Raw genomic sequence first — 20699 nt, 5'->3', positions numbered from 1 at the left:
TTAAAATCTCCTTTAGCCCTGCTTTAATCAATCAATCAATCAATCAATCAATCAATCAATCAATCAATCAATGTGGTGGGAGGGGAGAAGGGTAAGGAGCTAGCGAAGGGCTTCTGTCCTTCTGCGCATGCGCGGCAGGCGCGCCGCCGCCGCCGCGCGCTCCCGATCTCTCCCCTCCCTCCCATCCTCGGCGGCTCCTTTCTCCTTCTCTCTCTTCCCTCGCGCCCACGTTCCAGCGGCTCCAACCGCCTCTCCGGCGGGAGGGGTGGGAGGGGGACGAGGCCACTGCGCGTGCGCGCTCCGTCTGAGTGGCGGCGCCTCCTCGGGCGGCAGGCGGGACTTGGGCGCTGGAGCCGAGGGAGGGAGAGCGGAGAGGACCGGCGGACGGAGCAACGGACTGACGCGACGGAATGACGGGTAGAGCAGCCCTGGCCGAGCGCCCCCTCCCCTCGACGCCCTCCCCGTCAGGACCGCGCCCCCACCCCATATTTCTTCTCCCCCCCACCCGCCCGTCGCCTCTCCCCCCCCTACCCCCCCACTGAGGCGTTTTCCCAGCGCCTGAGGTAACCCCGACCCCAAAGTCAGGGCCTCCCCCCACCCCACATCCTCAGCCCCACTGCCTGCCCTGCCCTCCCCCAACCCCACTTTCCTCGTGCAGCCAAAACCCCACTAATCTCCCTCTTTCTCTCCCCCCCCCCCAGTTTCTATGGCTTTGGGGGGAGGGGGCAGCCAAAGTCCTTTGGAGCAGGAACCCCCCATAAGCCCAAGCCCACCCCCCCACACTTTCTCCTCTCCTCCACCCCCAGGGGATGGGCTCCTGACTTCTTCCCTGGACCCCCCCCCAAACCTTTTTTTAAAAAAGGGTTATCTGTTTTTTTAAATAGGTGCTTGTATATATGCATGATGTATGTATGAAACTGCTCTTGACGCTCTTCCGAATCTCTCTCCCCCCCCCCCCCAGTGCAGCACCCCTGATTTTGGACTCGCCTTCCTAAGCCGACAGCTGCCTCCTCCTCCTGGCCGGAGCCCTTCAGGATGTCCTCCTTGCGTCGCCTGGCCGCCTGCCTGCAGGATTCGGAGAAGGTCGCCGCTTTCCAGAGGCTGTGCGGCGTGCAAGCGCCCCCAGGGTGGGGGGCTGCCCTTTCTCTCCCCCGGCCCCTGGAGCCCGGGGCCCCGGTGGCCAATGGCAACTGCTCGGCCACCCAGCCGGATGGCGCGAGCGACGGGAGGTGCCGCTTCCAAGGCCCCTGCAGTGTGGGCGAGAAGGGTGATGTGTGGCACTCGAACGGGGTGCTCTCCGGGGGAGCCTGTGGCGGGGTGGAAGCCCAGATCAAGCCCCCGAAGAAAGAGGAAAAGCCTGGGCTCGGGATTCCCAAAAAGCAGCCCCGTCGCAACTCTCTGACTGGGGAAATGATATGCCAGGATTTCACCATCCGCAGCCCCTTCCTCTATTACCTGTTCAGCCTGGGCACGGAGCTGGGCAATGAGCTCTTCTACATCCTCTTTTTCCCCTTCTGCATCTGGAACCTGGATGCTTGGCTGGGCAGGAGGCTCATCATCGTTTGGGTCTGGGTCATGTACCTGGGCCAGTGTACCAAGGACCTTATCCGTTGGCCCAGACCTGCATCCCCACCCGTGGTCAAGCTGGAGGTTTTCTACAACTCCGAGTACAGCATGCCCTCTACGCATGCCATGTCGGGCACTGCCATCCCAGTGACATTGCTGTTGTTCAGCTATGGAAGGTGGCAGGTAAGAGAGCCCCCCCCCCCAACACGTGTTTAAGGTGTTCAGTCAAGGTTGCTGTGTTATCCGTGGAACAGTCTGGCGGAAATACAAAATAGTACTCTTTTAAAAAATCATTTTATTCAGTAAGTGTTAAAACAAAAGCATTGCTTTGAAAAAAATATCCAGTAGGTGTTTAGATAGTTGGGAGGCTTGATCTTTATATAGTACTTCCAGGATTAGAATGCTGACAAACTTGGTAGGTTTTTTTTAATGGGGACAGTATGCCCTGCTGAGTTACAAACAGCAGGATGTCTTGTTAAAGTTTCATTTTGTTAACTGTGAGTTATTGTATCTTCTGGCACTACGCATGCTTTTACTCTGTGGGAGTTAGGCTGGAAATCAGGTGATTTATATAGGCCACAGAAGGATTTGAAAATAGAAATGTGTGTTTGAAGTCATTTTCGATTTCTTCAGTTGGGAAAGTAAATATACTTTCCACAAGGCCTATCTGTATTAGAATCTTACAGCCATTTACAGACTTGCCTAAACTAATAAAACACCCCAGCGTTCCTCCTACTTCCTCTAAATATCTCTAGTTTCGAACTACATTGCTAGACTGACATGCAGTAACTTCTGATTTTAATTGTAGATGAAGGCTGCAGCCCTTTGCAAAATTACTGGGAAATAAACTGCCTTGAATTCCAGTTAAATTCCTAGCTTAAAGAAGCCCTGATTTGAAACTACAAATGGAGAGTGCAAATTTAACAGTGCTATCCTATGTAAGTTTTTTGGATGTAAATCTCGCATCCAGTGGGGCTTCTAGGTGAGTGAGCATGGGGTTGTATCCTGCTTCCAAGTGAACCGCTACATGAGTGCACTGCAAGTAGTTTGCAAACTTTGGCTGTGGTGTCACTCCAGTCACCACTAACCAGTCACATGAAACAGCTAGTGGCCCTGGATGAGAAAATTCACATATGTATCTGTGTCAAAAGATTGATTTTGGCAGTTCACTGGTGCATGGATAAGCATCTGTTGCAGGTATGATTGTGTTTCCGGATGCATACATGCTTTTGCATCAGCTGATTTCCTTTAGGTTTTGAAGCTTTTGAGTTTCTGCCTCTTTCAGAATACAGTGGTACCTCAGGTTAAAAACGTAATTCGTTCTGGAGGTCCGTTCTTAACCTGAAACACCGCTTTAGCTAATGGGGCCTCCCGCTGCCGCCGCGCCGCTGCTGCGCGATTTCCGTTCTCATCCTGAAGCAAAGTTCTTAACCTGAGGTACTATTTCTAGGTTAGCGGAGTCTGTAACCTGAAGCGTCTGTAACCTGAGGTACCACTGTGCACTACAAAATTTGCGCTTCATTTTTATGTTGCCTTTCATGCTATGGGTCCATAAAGTAACTGTAAATTATTGGTAGCCATCTGCTGGAGTTGGCCAAGCCTGGGATGTACCAGCTGGAGAACATCTTGGAATAGAGATTATGCTATTTTCTTGCTACTAATTGTGTCACATTTCTGGACAAAGTTCTTCTTTTCAGCCATCATGATGTTCCTTAAGCCCTTTGCACTCATGCTAGTTAATTTTCCCAAGGTTTTCTGTCCAGTGTATTCTGGTACTGTTAATATCATAGAATCATAGAGTTGGAATAGACCACAAGGGCCATCGAGTCCTACCCCCTGCCAAGCAGGGGGTTTTTTTTCCTTAAAAAAAAACCCTAGCACCCCTATTTGTGCTGGTCATATCCTGTTGTTATCTAAGACAATAAGAAACTCAGTGAGTGATGACTGAAAACATGCAAACCTATTGTGAAGACCTGTTCTGTGGAGGCTATTTCTTTCACAGATGTGCAACTCCCATAATATTGGTTAGTGTAAAAACCCCTCAAACCTTGCCCCTTCTTCCACCTGTGTTGCCCACCAGTTGTATACTATTTTGAGTAACTGGGTTGTCTACCCAGCTATAGTAGGATTATCCTGCACAGTATGTGTGAAAACAGTCTGAGAAATGTCCAGAATAAGGAGGGATCCGGATTATGGCAATTGGAATAGCAGATACTGTGCTTTGATGCCGCATAATGCATTTTAAATTTATTTAGTTACTTGGTTGTTTACATTTATATAGCACCTTCTTTCCATCATGAAACCCAAGGTGACACACACATTGTTCCCAGGAGGTCTCCCATCTGGCAAATATGGACCAGCAAAACTAAAATGTTTGTTCCGTTAAAGTGAATAAAGGATTTGGGTTGTTACGCTTCCCTAAACTGGACTGTCTGTTAATTTTGTCTAATCTTCCGGGGAAATGCTCTTAAAGGGAAGGTTCTTTGATAGAAAGCGAAAGGTTTTAGTTTTGGGTTATATGGTTAATAGTTAATGAAATCCTGACTAGTATTTCCATTGTCCATGAGTACTTCATGAGGATTTCAAGCTGTGCAAGGAAAGGAGTGCATGTGAGACATGAAGCTGATGTGAGCAAACTTTAGAGAGGTGATTATGTTTACATTTATAAAGTACTAAATATATTCTAAGCACCATGCAGATATTAAAAGGCTATATAGTACCTATTGCAAGCTCACTAATGAATAGGCACAATAGAAGAGGAAAGCAAGCAGGTGCTCTTTTTCTGACCAGTGGATGGGGCCAGATTGGTTTCTCCCTTCTGAATATGTTCTTTCTGAGAGCAGGGGATGCAGCTTCTCAGTGGCCTACTGTTTACATATAATATTAATTCCCTCTATTTTCGAAGTCCAGGTGTAAGTGCTGTTGCTTGCATACCCAAATTGGCGCCACTCACGCACAAGATGAAGATTATCAACATACTTTGGGGGACCTCAAGGTTTACAGAAATACAAAACATTGTCAAGGAAAACACTGCAAGATTTTATAGCCAGTGATCCTTGACCCTACAAGTTACTAATTTTTCATTTCTGTGCTGGGCAATTTAATAGATGCTGTAGATTGGCTTAAGCACAGTAAAAGGAAGTCAGGTCATGATTGGCACTTGTGCTGTTGAAAGCTGTCCAATTTGTTGTTTTATTTATTATAGCAATTTATATCTCACCTTCCCTGCAGGGAGCTCAAAGTGGGGTAGAAGTTTTTCTCCCTCCCCATACCATCCCTCATAACAACCATGTTGTTATGGTTGGACAGGTTGGTTGGACTGAGAAATGGTGACTGGCCAGCTGTGCTTCATGGGTGACTAGGGGTTTGAACCTGTGTCTACCATGTGCCAGTTCAACATGTTAAACACTACACACTGCACTGCCACTATGAATAAAATGATCCGGTATTGGGCTACTCCAATAATTTTTAGGGGATGCGTACTTCTTAACCTTTTTTCCCCGTTTACGTGTTTGAGGATTCCAGACAATTGAGCGCAATACTTTTGAAAATGACATAAAAGATATAGAAAATTCTGCTCCAAAATAGTTGATTTTAAATGCAACATTTTGAGAGTTTATTGATGACTACTTAAGTAGACAGTGATATCTTCCATTATTTATCTGATCCTATTCTAAATCCTGCCAACCTAGCAGTTCGAAAGCACGTCAAATTGCAAGTAGATAAATAGGTACCGCTCTGGCGGGAAGGTAAACGGCGTTTCCGTGCGCTGCTCTGGTTCGCCAGAAGTGGCTTAGTCATGCTGGCCACATGACCCGGAAGCTGTACGCCGGCTCCCTCGGCCAATAAAGCGAGATGAGCGCAGCAACCCCTGAGTCGGTCACGACTGGACCTAATGGTCAGGGGTCCCTTTATCTTTACCTATTCTAAATTAGATAGAACTATAGAGGAAGTTTGTAGTCCCATGCAATGATTTGCCCGGCTCTAATGCCAATCTAGAGTTTATTCCCAGCTAGTCAGATTGGGTTTTCTCATTACATGTTGTTTTGCTCTGTAACTTGGGTGTCAACCGTGTTCATGTTTGCAATATGAACGGTTGGCACAAAAAAGTTGAAAGCACTTGGATTTAATTCTTGATTTTTATTTTTTTTTAAAGTCTGACCCTGGGTCATAAACATTTGAGATGAAGTGTTTCCTTAGGAATACTTCTGAAACTATTGTTCTGTTATTAAAAGCTGTTGGCAGTAGCTCAGCCTAGAAAAAGAGGAACTCTTCAGGGAAGCTTTTCTTCCGTGCCTCCAATCAGGATTGCAAGAGGATGTAATACACAAGGAATTTCCTAACTACGAATGGTCTAATGGGCAACATGTTTGTTAAAGGGGGGGGGGGGGGAATACCACTCCAATCACTGGCTTGATGAAGAAACTTACAATTGGACTCTTTTCCACTTGAGCTCTCTTAGTCAAGATTTCTGTGAATGCTGCCAAGTTGCAGTTTCCTGTTAAAATGTTTTAAAATGTTGATCTCAAACATAATTGAATAAAAAAAGCAAATGCCGATAATCTTTTAAGTAACTGAGACTGCAATCCTAAGTACACTTTACTGGTGGTGAGCCTCAAATGAACATAGTGGGACATACTTCTGAGTGCATGTGTAAGATTGTGCTGTAAAATAAGTTTCAACTTTTTCTGATTCTGATCTACAGAGCTTCTCACTAGTCTCTCTCCATGCGCACATGGGGATTACACCACAACTGTCCTTTCACCACAGAAGTCATGCACCTGCATACATTAGTATGCACATTATATGCATACAAACAAACAAACAAACAAACAAACAAACAAACCATAAAGATTGCCTCCAAAACAGATTTCTATTAATTTATTTTATTATTGTATTTTGAGGTATTTATATGCCAGGTTTCATAGAATCTTACAGATGGAAGGGACCCAAGGTAATCTAGTCCAACCCCCTGCAATGCAGGAATCTCAGCTAAAGCCACTCATTTATACTCTGAGAGTGGCCTACAAAGTTTCCAAACTGGCTGTGAAAGACACATGTCGGTGGAACAGCTGCTGGCTGTGGGATATAAACCAGATTAGAAATGACTCCTTGATGAGATTTTTCAGTGGTGACACTCCCTGTAGCGTGGATGATACTTTTTCATATTTTAGGAGAGTTTTAAAAGGATTTCCAGGATTCCATCACTAATTTAATGGATAGGTTTGTGTGCATCTTTATTTTTCTTCTATATTTATAACTGCAGTGGTTTCTACTTAAAGACAGAATAGTTACAGCAACTTGTTTCTGAGAATACAACAGTTGGGATTCACTACAAGCCCTGTCAGTGAAAGCACTTTGAAAGCACTTCTGCTTCCCCCATTCTCCCTAAAGGTGGCTTGGTGGTGGTGGGGAAGTTCAGTAGAACCTCCAGAGCATTGTGTGGGTGGAGCAGGGTTTGAAATTAGCTGGGTGCCAGGCGCCTTTTGCACCTAAAGAGTCTTCATTTGCAAGCACCTCAAAAAGTCTGGGTGCCATTTTTTGTGCCTGGCTGACACTCAAGGATTACTGAAATGTATGTGCTTTGAAGCCTCAACATATATGTTAAGGATAGACAATATGTTAAGGAGTTTAACAATAAAGAGCAGAGTGTTTTGAAAACCAATATTTTTATTGGTACCAATATTTTTATTGTCAACACCAAATTAAACATGTATTAACAATTTCTGCTAAAAATGTGATATTAACAATGTGTCACTTACATGAATTGCTTATCAAAAGTGTTGCCAGGGGAGTGACTAGACATTCTGTTTTGGTGCCTACAACCCAGGTCCCAGGAGCCATTTGGCTCCTAGCTTTTCTATCCCAGTATCTAACACTGGTGGAATATGAAAGGTTCACAATACTACAAGATTCTTGCTCTCACTGTCAGTCTGGGAAACAGTTGTTAAAAACATGCAGAAACAGGAAGTGAAGTCAAGGTGTGAGAATGTTAGTGTTGGAAATTAAAGTTTTTTTGCAGTTCTTATAAGTTATCACAGTTAACAGACAGGCTGTTTTGAATGTATGTTGGCTATGTGTACTTCTTATAAGTTATCGCAGTTAACAGACAGGCTGTTTTGAATGTATGTTGGCTATGTGTACTGCTTTATGCATACTGCTATGAGAGAGGTTCTATCAGTCTATTGTGGTGGTGTCAGATGAATCCTATGAGACTGCCATACTTTCACTCTAATTTATTTGAATAGCTATTTGCTGTCGTTAGTGGTAAAATAAAAGAGTTGACAGGTGTATCGCCTGAGGGCTTTCAATGATCCAAGATGCCACATGGCTGGCTGGATCAGGTGATAAGAGCTAGAATAGAGGCAGTGAAGTATCTGGAAACAAGGGTGGCTGGTTCAAAAATTCAAAATAAAACTGTTTCATCAAATATCACAGGAAGTAATCTTTTGCACCTTTGAAACCAATGAATTCATATGCAGGGTATAAGGAGTTGCTTTTTTTGTTTTGTTTAGAATATTGTACTCTTCCAAAGGTGAGGATGAGAATTCGACATCTGTCCTGTTTAAAGACACAGGTTTTTTCCTGTGAAAAAATACATTTTTGTGGATAGGGGGAAAGGGTTCTGTACACAAAACTAGCTTAACAAAAGAGCTGAAGCACACATGAACATCACTATGTGTACTGCACTAGGTAGCTGAGATCTCACTACCCATTTTATATAATTCATACTTTTTCTGGCTGCAACATTATAAAACAAACAAAGCCGCAGTATGCCCAAAACAGAAAAAAATAGCCCCCTGAACTTAATACTAATAAAGATGCATACTACTGTACAGACCAAAATGCAAATACTAGCTGCATTACACAGACTCACTTCTAAATGGTGGAGGCCAACATTTTTAGTAAGCGTGCCAGAAATGAAATCTAAAGTAAGCAGTAGCAAAGTTTGGCTGCACACTGCAAGTGCATATCTCAAGCCTGGAATGGTTTTGTGTCCAATCTACTGAACCAGTGAGCAGTAGAAGTACAATTTTGGGTGAGGCAGGTAGGAATGTGGAGTTGACTTTATTCCAGAGCCAAGTCCCTGCTCTTTTCCAGGAGTGGCAGAACACCTTGTGCTGCTTATGATAACCATACTACAAACAGTCTACTACTGTGATGTTAGGAGTTTCTAGCTTCCTAGTGCCATTGCGAGGGCATTCTTGTGCAGAGAATGGGCAGGAAGGCAGTGCTGAGCTACCTCATCATTCCTTCCCTGCAAATGTCTTCCCTATAAATTTTGACCTGTATTTTTACTGCAGCCTGGGACTAGAAATAGGCTCCGGTTTAGGAAACACGGCAGGGGGGCAATAAGAGCAGATGATTCCTTTCCACACCAGCCAATTCTCCCTTGCAGGTGCCCTCCAGATTCACTTCACCTCAGCAGACATAGGCTGGCGAGCCTGTACAGCTGAAGTAACATCTAATTCTTTCCTTGGATATGCCTTGTTCTCCTCATGAAATTTCAGCTTCCAGGGCTCCCTGGTTTAAACAGTGGCATGAAAACCACGTGAACATTGCAATAAACTGTCAGAACTGCAGTTTCTTTTTCAAATTCATCTTTAGAGAAATGGCTTCTGTAGAAACTGAAGCTGTGGGGAACTGGCAAATACTGTTTATGTGATGGAGGAAATTAAATGATGAATGAAATGAAACCAAGGCTTGGAAACATGCCACACGTCCTGTGACAGCTTCCCTTTTGCGGCTTTGTAATGCACCGTAGCAAAGATTATTCAGCGTTAGAAGGGTGTTGTATGCATCCAGTCTTGTACTGTGCAGCATCTACAATATTGTGACTGACAAAAGCATTTGTGGCTCTTTGTGGGATATAATGTAATAGAGTTTGAGGACATGCAAAATATATATTCTTTTTAAGTTTGGCTCGGGGCCCCTTGTTTTACAACACTTGATAATAGACATCAGTGAAAACTGTTCCCTAAATAGCTTGGAAGAATTCGGTATTTTTGTTCTTCCTCTGTACTATAGACATCAACTTGGCTAAATAGCTTGGTTGGATAAAATCATAAAGATCGGCTATTATTGCAGCAAATGTTTGATATTATTGCAGCAAAAACAAAGCGCAGGGCAGCAGATGTTCCAGGAGTTGTCCTGTCTACAATTTACTTACATTTACTTATTTTTGAAAACATCTTTGTTGGTCCATAGCATTTGCTGCTATCCTATTTGCAAGCCCCATCCAACACAGCAGGTCATTTCCAAGTTTAGGATCAGGCTGTTGTAGTTTTTCTTCCTGCAACATGTGTAGTTAGGGTGTAAGAGGTCTGAGAAAACTTAGGGTAACATTCACAGAATCATAGAATTATAGAATTGGAAGTGACCCCAAGGGTCATCTAGTCCATCCTCCTGCATTGCAGGAATCTCTACTAGATCACACATGACAGGTGGCCATCCAATCTCTGCTTTAAAAACCCCAAGGAAGGAGAGTCTACAACCTCCCAAGGGAGTCCATTCCACTGTCGAACAGCTCTTACTGTCAGAAAGTTCTTCCTGATGTTCAGTCGGAATCTTCTTTCTTGCAACATAAATCCATTGGTTTGGGTCCCTTCAGAGCAGAAGAAAACAAGCTTGCTGCAATTTCCGTGTGACAACCCTTTAGATATTTGAAGAAGGCTATCCTGTCTCCTCTCTGTCTCTTTAACAGGTGAAACATACCCAGCTCCCACAAACGTTTTTCATAAGGCCTGTTTTTAGAAATTTTCCCTATACTTGGATCCGCAGCCACTTTTCTTTCTGTACCAGGATTTCAGTCTTAAGACATTTCTAGCTAATGAGGCTTTTGTGTGATAAATGTGCAGTTGTTATAGGCTTGTTGTAGACAGTCCATATGTCTTTCCCATGTTGATTGTTTTTAATGTTTATGTAAAGAATTACGCAGAAATTCTGGTTTTAGCTTGCTGGCTGTTTTGCCGTAACGATAAACATCTTCATGCTTGTGATCATGTCATGAACATTTTAATCTTTGAAGGCTCTGTGTTATATTAGAAGGTTGGGAGGTGTCATTCTGTTGTTCAAGTGGAGAAGTTGGGAGACCTTGCAGGACACCAAGCCTGTCTCCTACTGCTCGAAGCAGGAAACCCAGAGCCCAAGAGTATTGCCAGAAGATGACTTTCCAGTCTCTGCTTAAAGGCCTCCTACAGCATTGTCTTTAATAATAATAATAATAATAATAATTATTTATACCCCACCCATCTGACTTGCCAAATAAGTCTTATTGTAATATTATTGCGTTACTCAAATCAACTTTCTTGTAACTTAAGACCTTTATATCTAGTTATGCCTTCTGGGGCAGTAGAGAACAGATTTTCCCTTTTCTATATGAAAACCTTTCAGGTTCAGTCTCTGCTAGCTCTGGTTCCTGTGCTTTTCATTAGCCATTGTTTACAGTTCAGTATTGCATGGGCAGTGTCTGTCTCCCCCACTCAAGTGAGATAAGGTGGTTATAATTTCATTAGCGTAGTGGATAGTGTGCCTTAGTCTTCTGATAAACCGGCTTCAGAAAACCTTGTTAACAGGGAATAGGAAAGCAGATAAGGTAGGCAAGAAGAATAAATGTTTACAGGACTTTGTCTTAGTGTTCCCTTGGCTATTTCTTTCTTGGAATGCAATCTTTGTTTAAAGAAACAAATATATTAAAAAAACACACCCGTTTGCTGATATATAATGCATATGGGGAAGAGGTTCGTGTTAACTGCTGTAATAAAGCTCATGATAAAAACTTTATAGGTCCAATTTAGATATAATCCTTCTTAATTTACAAGCCATAGTTTTGTGATTGGGGGAGCTCTGTGGATTTGACTTTTATCTCAGGTTTGTGCACTTCTGCTCCCTTCTTCTTGGAGTAGCATTTACGAATGTGCGGTGGTGTTACCCTGTTGTAAACAGCTGCTAAACATACTAAACTATTAAATTAACTTTTAATCCTGGTTTTAACCTCTTGCAAACATAAAAGTACAGCATAGTTCATCTTGATCAAGAATGGGAAGGTGAATATATGGGGCAAGGTAGATGGAGATCAGTGATTTATTTTTTTTAATTGACTTTTGAGTTTTAAATTGGCTCTGTTATTTAAAGGGATTTTTAAAATTAAAAGTTGTAAATGCTAAACATATCCTAATGATAATTAATATTAAATGTGGATCTAAGCGTGTTAGTCCTACTGTGTACCTCCAAAGTGGTTGACCAGAGACATTGGGCAGGTTCACACAACACTCTAAACCAAACCTTGGTTTACTGTGAGTGCACGAGTGAACATGGGAAGGAGCTTCCAGGTGCAGGTGCTTTGCTACTCCCTGGAATGAGGTTTGACTTGGCATGTGGTCCTAGTTGGGACTCACGATGACTTTCTTCTCACTAATCATGAGCCGTGGGCAAGAACAAGCAATCCACCAGGTGCATCGGTATGAGAGGGCTGTGATCAGTGGATCCCACCCCGCAATGAAGGGTAAAGGGTTTTGTAGGAAATCTCCTCTTAGGTGATCTGGGAAAGTTGGTGAAACACAGCACCCTTTGAACTGCAGCTGATTTCCAAACCACAGCTTGCAGCATGTAAGCTGAGTCACGTACTGCTGCTATTTGGACTTTACCCAAAGACAGAGGTAGTAATTGAAACTGTTGCCAAGTAACACTTAATTTCTTTCATATATTTTGCCCACCACCTGATTTCTGGGTAGTAAATTTGAAAAATGTATACGCGCTACTTGTTTTCATTTCAAAATAGCCAGTTACAGTACTGCTGTCCTAAAAGCCATTCCTCACTGTGTTCTTTATTGAACAGAGGAGCAAGTGTACATTTGTTTTACCTCCAATTAACATCTACAAAGCTGTGTGTAAAGGAAAGAGCGTTTTCTCTTTAGCTGGTGTCTTATAGAGAAGACATTCCAAAGTTTATCGTGTGATATGCATGCCCACCATAAGTTTGTTACAGGTGTGCTGATTGGGGGGGCAGTATTGGATGGCAAGCCCAATTTGCCTGCTTAATGGGTAAAAGGGCTCTGGATACTTGAAGCAAGTTGGAGCTCTCTTTTTGTGCTTACTTTGCAGTGAGCAATGCTGAAAAGTTTGATTAATTTTATTTCTACTGAGTGTATATTCACAGCCATTTCCAAAATGTTATTCATACTGGGCATGTTACGTATCTTGTCAAAAAATGTATAATATTTAGTTGTTTCTAGCAATGTTAAATATTCTTGAAAAGAGTGACTCTAAGCAGAGGCTAAATCTAAATGAGTATCTTGCACCCATTTTTTGCAGAAGATTGATGCAAACAAATCCAAAAGATTCAAGGAGGTGTCTATAGTATAGAGTATGTAATTAAAATCACTCTTGCTGCTCGTGATGATGCAACTTTGGGCTATAGCTAGACCATTCATTTTTATAGAAATGCAGCCCTCCTGCAAACTGCCGCTAGTATAATCTAATAGATGCCATGGGAGTAATGTTGAAGTTCATAGTAAAACTGGATTCTTATCAGTACTAACTTGTAAATAATTTGCTGTGCTGTGCTATTGAATTTTATTACATATGTGATAAAAGTAAAAATAAAAAAGTTGATTAACGTGTTTGACCTCTTCCTAATCTTTTATATTACCTTTAATTTTGCTTGCTTTATGCTTTCGTGAGTAGGATAAACACAAACCAACACTGCGTTCTGTTCACCCGTTACCATCTGTAAATAATTTCTGCTTGAAAGGTCACAGGAAATCTCGAAGAAGGATTCGTTATGTTCCTTTCCTTAAGACATAGCTTTGCCAATTTAGCTGAAAGAATACAATTTGTTATCCACAACCGTTTTATTCTCTGCCAGGAGTAGCAAAAACACGTGCACTTAGATATTTTGTTGTGGATATTATAGGAAGCAGGTGAAAATTCTTACTTTACTTCTGCTTGTATGTTTTTTTTAAATGACTTACTTTTGTATCCTAGGGTTTTGTTTTATTCATGCACCTGCACTGATAAGCAAGTCCCAGCTTCATGCTGTGTTAGGGGATTTGGACTTTGATTGTTTTCCACATCAGAGCCAGTCATTGCTTCATAATCTAGCCCAGTGGAAATAAAATGCTGCTACTAGAATTACAGCCTTTTTTTCTTGAGATGCCCAAATCATGTAACTTTACCTTTCCGGGACCTACCGTATTGTTCGCTCTATAAGACACACCAGACCATAAGACGTATCTAGTTTTTGGAGGAGGAAAACAAGAAAAATATTCTGAATCCCAGAAGCCAGAACAACAATAGGGATCACTGCGCAGCGAAAGCAGCGATCCCTCTTGCTGTTCTGGCTTCTGGGATAGCTGTGCAGCCTGCATTCGCTCCATAAGACGCACACACATTTCCCTTTACTTTTTAGGAGGGAAAAGGTGAGTCTTATAGAGCAAAAAATACGATAATTTGGCTGGTGCCCTCACTTAGCTTTTAGGTATCTGAGGAAGTCTGTCCTGCTTTTTCATGCTGCAGTGCCTTTTAAATAAATGTGGCCCTTTTCAAAGTGCCATTTGCCATTTACACAATGACGGGAATTTCTAGCTGATATATGTGTGGTATTCTTGTATTTTACTGTTCTTAATGTAATTTGCATTGAAGCTATTCCTTCGGTAAGCAGGCTTTACATATTTTAAATAAATAGTCCATTAAAATGACTTTATGATAATGGTCTTTTAAATACCTAATTGTATTTTTGTGGATATGAATGTGGATATGTTTTTAGTTTATTGCTGGTTTTAATTTTCTGAATTTTTAAAATGGATTTAACTAATAATGTTATTGTTTTGCTCTTTTTTGTAAACTGCTTTAAGGGTTTTTTTGTTTTGTTTTTTACAATCAAGCAATATATTTTATGAAATTAAGTAAGTAAACAAATAACGCTACATTGTCACCTCCCTTTTCTTCTCCTCAGTATCCTTTGGCATATGGGCTGGTTCTTGCCATCTGCTGGTGTTCTCTGGTTTGTTGTAGCCGAATATATATGGGGATGCATTCAATTCTGGTAAGATAAAGTTATGTCATTCATACACACACACACTTTAATGCAAGTGGTGTTTTAGGTTTTATCCTTCTGATGTGTTATTTTTAGAATGTACCGTATTTTTCGCACCATAGGACGCACTTTTTCCCTCCTAAAAAGCAAGGGAAAATGTGTGTGTGTCCTATGGAGTGAATGCAGGGGGAGGCAGGAGGGAAAAGCCCCAAAGAGCCGCACACAAGCTCCGTGCGCTCTTGCGGGCTTTTCCACAGGAGGGAGAAGGGACTGACTGGCCGCATCAGTCCCTTCTCCCACCTCCCAGGAAAGCCAGGAGAAGCCGCGATCTCTTTAAAGGAGTTGCGCGGCTTCTGCAGGCTTTTGTGAGAGGTGAGGGAATCCCCCCACCTCCCAGGAAAGCCAGAAGAAGCCGTGCAGCCCTTTTAAAGTGCGCGCGGCTTCTGCCGGTTTTGCGGGAGGTGGGGGAATTCTTTAGCCCCACGCAGCCTCTCCCGGGAGGGGGAGGCTGCGTGGGGCTAAAGGGGAAGCCTAAACAGTGAGCGGGATCCATCCCGCCCCCTGCCTTGGCTTGCTCCATAGCTGTGCGCAACCCCTCCGGCAAGGAGAGGCTGCACGGGGCTATGGATTCTTTAGCCCTGCGCAGTGTCTCCCGGCAAGGAGAGGCTGCACGGGGCTAAAGGGGAAGCCAAAACAGTGAGCGGGATCCATCCTGCCCCCTGCCTTGGCTTGCTCCATAGCTGCGTGCAACCCCTCCGGCGGGGAGAGGTTGTGCGCAGCCTGTACGCTGCTCTTTGGGGCTGGGTGGGGAAAGATTTTTTTCTTGATTTCCCCCCACCTAAAAACTGGGTGCGCCCTATGGTCCAGTGCGCCCTCTGGTGCGAAAAATACGGTATACACTTCCTTTCATTTCAGTAAGAGTGCACATACTTTGAACTGAGATGTGGGCCTCATTTGCAGTTCCAAGTGATCAAATTTGACTTCTGTTTCTTGGAAGATCTAATTCAATTTCCAAGTATCATTAAAATAATATTATAGAAACAAAGCATGTAAAATGTCCTGCTTAAAACAGAGATCAGCCACTGAAGGAACTTGAATAGATCTGACTCCTGAAAGGATGCGAAGAGCCCGGTGTATAACGGGGGCAAGGGCCTTCAGATTTGCCAGCAGGGCTGCTTTAAGGACTATGAGTCCTTGATCTGCTATTCCTGCTTGCTTAGAGTGTTGCTCCAGCAACACTAGCAGTTGACATGGGCTTTAGTCAGTGAGCGTCTGAGACATCATGCTAAATCATGAATGGAGGTTATGTGAATGAGCTTGCCCAAGCCTCGGGCTCATGTACAGTACTCCCTTCTTCTTTACTTGCATCTGCAACAGGAAAGAAACATATGCATTTTTCAGCCATCTTTTTGAAGAGCCAAGAAAGGCTGTATGGGGGGCGGGCGTGTTGAGTGGAAGCACCATGTTTTAGACAATACACTTTTAAAGTACAACTTCTTTCTGTCACAGCAAAACAATCCCTTTTAAGTTAGGCCAGGCTACTTCTGTTGCAGATCTTAGATAAAAAGAGGAAAGATTCCCAAACCACGAACGTTGTTTCAGCTTGCATTTCTGTGTATGAGCAGCACATCTTGTCCATACATCTCCTTCCCCTCTTTGATCTGCCATCCACACAGTCTGAGTACTTGGCAGCTGTTCTCTAGGGTTCTGCATTTCTTCTGCCACTTCCCTGTTCTCCATTTGATATCTGGGGCTCTTGCTGATTTCCTTCCACAAACAAATAAAACCCACCCACACTTGGTGCAACTCCTTGAACAGAATTGAGCAAAAATTTGTACTCCGATAATGTAAGCACGAGGGACGCGGGTGGCGCTGTGGGTTAAACCACAGAGCCTAGGACTTGCCCATCAGAAGGTCGGCGGTTCGAATCCCCGCAACGGGGTGAGCTCCCGTTGCTCGGTCCCTGCTCCTGCCAACCTAGCAGTTCGAAAGCACATCAAAGTGCAAGTAGATAAATAGGTACCACTCCCGCAGGAAGGTAAACAGCGTTTCCATGTGCTGCTCTGGTTCGCCAGAAGCGGCTTAGTCACGCTGGCTGTACGCCGGCTCCCTCAGCCGATAAAGCGAGATGAGCGCCGCAACCCCAGAGTCAGTCCTGACTGGACCTAATGGTCAGGGGTCCCTTTACCTTTAATGTAAGCATGAGTGAGTGAGGACACTGAAAAGGTTTATCTAAAGACCTAATAAACCAGATTTGGGATTCTGCATTCTAACTAGAGAATCCTCCTGCTTTGTATTCCTTCGTGGGGACCCTTTTTCAGCATAAGGGCAACCTTTCAAGGCCAGAGACAAAAGTGAGTAGAGCAACTAATGTTAATTTGATCTCTGTTCGGTAGGCTGGCTTGCACACTAACTCACATAGAATCATAGAATTGCAGAGTTGAAAGAGACCACGAGGGTCATCTATTCCAACCCCCTGCAATGTAGGGATCTTTTGCCCAACGTGGGCCTCGAACCCACAACCTTGAGATTAAGAGTCGCATACTCTACCAACTTTAGCTATCCCAGCTGCATACCCCTCCCTGTCTTTTCATCCAGACACACGAGAGGCATTATCAAAGTACAAGGATACATTCCAGCCAGGCAAAAATACTGGAAGCAAGGCCGGGGAGGCGTGTGACCTGGGGAGAATTCAGAAGACTAAGTAGAGAGGACTGGAGGGCCACATTTGGCTCCTGGGCTAGAGGTTGCCATTCCTAATTTGCATAGGCAATACCTTTTCAGAGACGTGAAAATGCTGTTGTCCACCTGTTGCACAACTGGCATGCTGGCCAATCCCCTCTATTTCTGTATCTGCTAGCACTGAAAGCTTCAAAAAAGCTCCAGAAAAGCAGCCAGCAGTTCTGTGCTAGAGGTGCATTTAGGATGAACAGCATCACTGCAAACTTGGGTGGTGATTGTGGCATTGCTGAAGCGTTGCCCCCCCCCCTCTTGTACCCATGTTGCTTTGCTGTACTAAGGCATTCTGGGGGGAGGGAAATTTGAAAAGCACCTGTCCTATGAAACCACCACACTGTTAAAATAGTATTAATCTGCTCTCTCCCTTTACAACAGGATGTTATCGCTGGATTCTTTTACGCTCTTCTCATCTTAGCTGTCTTCCTTCCACTTGTGGACCTAGTTGACAGCTTCAACTTAACCTGCACGTACGCACCCCTAATTATCATCAGTCTCCATCTTGCCTTGGGGATTTTCTCCTTCACTCTTGACACTTGGAGCACCTCGCGAGGAGACACTGCTCAGATCCTGGGCTGCGGTGCCGGCGTTGCGTGCGGCTCTCATGTTATCTACATGCTGAACATGACACCGGATCCTTCGCCAGAGATGCTTCCCTTACTGCCTCCCTCCCTCACCGTGACTCTCTTTGGAAAAGCCATGTTGCGGTTGCTGATTGGAGTGGTGATTCTGTTGCTCACAAAGTGGGGCATGAAGAAGGTCACCATCCCACTGGCCTGTAAAATCTTCCGCATCCCTTGTGATGATATTCGGCAGGCGCGGCAACGCATGGAGGTGGAGCTGCCTTATCGCTACTGCACCTATGGAATGGTGGGGTTTGCGCTGACTTTCTTGATTCCCTGCCTGTTTCACGTAATGGGTCTGTCCTGATGCTGGTATTTTTTCCTTGGCATGGGAAGGGAGGCGGACAGCGGACATTGTGAGAGAAGGTTCACCGTTTGAGAAACACAGAGATGCGCCTCTGCTGAAATAGTACGGGGCAAGCAAAGAGAGCTCCAGTCTTCGATCCTAGAGTTAAGAGACCTAGAAGCTTCAGGTCCCTGAGAAATGCCATGTCTAGTCTTACTGTTGTAACAAAATGTAAACTCTGTGTATGTGTATGCATATATACTGTCGATGCCTCAAACTTATAAACGTACCTCTCTCTTTATTTGGACATGTATAAAACTGGTTATGTTTCTAGTTGATCCAAAAGTTTGATTTGTGGTCAGTTCAAGCCATTTCATACTAAGTTATTTGTTTCTTCGGACCACAAACTGCTCTGGTGGAAAAGCTTGTTACCTCAGCACTTCCAAATGTTTTGCGTAGGAAGGAAGCTGTTCTAAAGGACCAAAATTTTAATGAGAGAACCTGGTATTTAAGAGTCTTTTCCATATTCTAAAACATCGTTAATTTGACAATACAAACCAGTTACATTCAGGTACTGTAGCCTTTTTTCTTTTTTTCTTTTTGCTTGATAATTGTGCCTTTCTGTTGCTAAATTAAAAAGCACCATATACTGTGATGTATATATAAAAAAGCCCACAACTATTTTAAATTTTTACTGAATTAGGCAGATATTTTAAAATGTAACTAGCCACATAACTAATGAAAATAAAGATTTATCTTCTGTATTAAAAGTTTGAAAACCAATTGAGCTGAAATTTACATTGGTGTTCGCTAGCTGTGAACCTGATGCTTACTTGCTTTTTATAGGTATTTTTAAAGTGCCGTGTATGCTGTTGGAAGAACATATATTTTTCTGCTGTCTTAATTTATAATATAGTTATGCTATATCCAAAAGAGAGAGAGAGTGCTGAAAATTACAAATTCGAACCATGTGTATGTTAGCGCCAAACAATTAATTCCACATCATTTTCTTCAGACTCATTTCAGATTGATCAGTCTTCTTAATGCTGGCTTTGGAAGAAACCTGTCCAAAACTTGCATATTACCAGTTAACTCTTGTTTTCCAAAAGTATTAGATAGCTGCAATACAGTGTCAAGAGTGATCACTTAAATGTGGCTGACTCTTCTGTGGAAGTTGGGTGCTTCGTTATGGACGTTCTGTCTAAAGTTGCGTTGCCCGATAGAGTTGGCACGCCGAGTAGAACTATGGCAGGCTATTCTTCTGGCAACTTATTGGCAGCAACGCCTCTGATGTGGCTTGCTCTCTCAAGGTCCTCTGGAGACAAGCCTGCTTGGAGCTGCACGGAGGAAGACGGGGAGAAGAGCGTGTTTGCTGTCTCACAGACTAAGTTGGATTTGCGTGAGCTAGTAACTCATAAACACTGAAGCACTTTTAACTTGTTTATAGTGTGTACATTTAATATATGGGGGAAGAAGTGTGATGACAGCAAGCCCTGCCTCAACCTATCTGTGCAGTTCTTATGCACGTAACAAACTATGCATGAATAAAATTACAGTAGCAGACCTCGACAACAATGCACTTATCTCTTGGTGACATCCCTTTGCTGTTCATAGAAGAAGTCAGAGCACTGAATTATATCCCTGTGACATTAATTTCATGTTGGCGCTGTGATTTTTAAAAAAATTAAACTTGGCTTACGCAGTCCACACCTGTTAAACAACAATAGGTCATTTCCATCTTGACTACAATATGTGTTCTAACTTCCAGCTAACACAAAAAATTGCAGGTAGCTGTGCTGGTCCATTAGAAAACACCATCATACAGTAATACTTTTGTTTGGGACCGGGCCAAAATGTTTCACAATATTGTGAGCAAGGTTTTGTGCTCTCCAAAACTCTTTCTCAGTCTGGATGCTACACAAATCCAGGATGGGAGAACAAGTTTGGGCATGAGATTACCTAAAGACTGCAGCTTATAACATTCTTAAGATGGAACATGGGCTGAGTTATGTAGCAGACATGATTTAGCCTCACTGGGTGGCAGATGGATTGCAGGAATTCTCCAGGCTGCTGGGACATGGACGCGATCGTGGCAATTCCCCACTTTTTAGAAAATCGATAACACTGTTCTGAACCTTAATTTCAGACAAAGCATAGATGTTTTGCAGTCTTCCTGAAATGTCTATACAGAACTTTTAGCTTGAGAGGAGGAAAGCATTAACTGTCTTTTGCTCTGATTCCTTTGCAGACGAGAATTTGAAACAGGATCCTTTATTATGAATGCAAATTCTGTTTTATGAAAGACACTGTCTTTCTCTATAGTAGCTGCTGTAATTACTGGATTATATTCTGATATGCCCATTTGGAGATTGCTCCAAATGTACATTACAATGAGGACCTGTTACAAATGGCCAAAATACTGATCTGGATTCAAAGAAATTATTCAACTAGT

General features: G+C 43.2%; 1 protein-coding gene across 1 annotated transcript; it reads left to right on the top strand.

Annotated features, from left to right (window-relative positions):
* The first annotated feature begins 292 nt into the window (after window positions 1-292).
* On the top strand, window positions 293-19030 carry SGPP1 (sphingosine-1-phosphate phosphatase 1). Its single transcript, XM_028742593.2, has 4 exons — window positions 293-417; window positions 962-1749; window positions 14522-14611; window positions 17717-19030. Exons 2-4 carry the CDS (start codon window positions 1036-1038, stop codon window positions 18266-18268), a joined length of 1356 nt encoding a protein of 451 aa, XP_028598426.2. The 5' UTR covers window positions 293-417; window positions 962-1035; the 3' UTR covers window positions 18269-19030.
* Window positions 19031-20699: the final 1669 nt, after the last annotated feature.

Source organism: Podarcis muralis, chromosome 1, assembly GCF_964188315.1.
Source record: "Podarcis muralis chromosome 1, rPodMur119.hap1.1, whole genome shotgun sequence".
Classification (NCBI taxonomy): Eukaryota; Metazoa; Chordata; class Lepidosauria; order Squamata; family Lacertidae; genus Podarcis; species Podarcis muralis.
The sequence above is the reverse complement of the archived record's forward strand: the minus strand, read 5'-3'. Positions and strand labels throughout refer to the sequence as shown.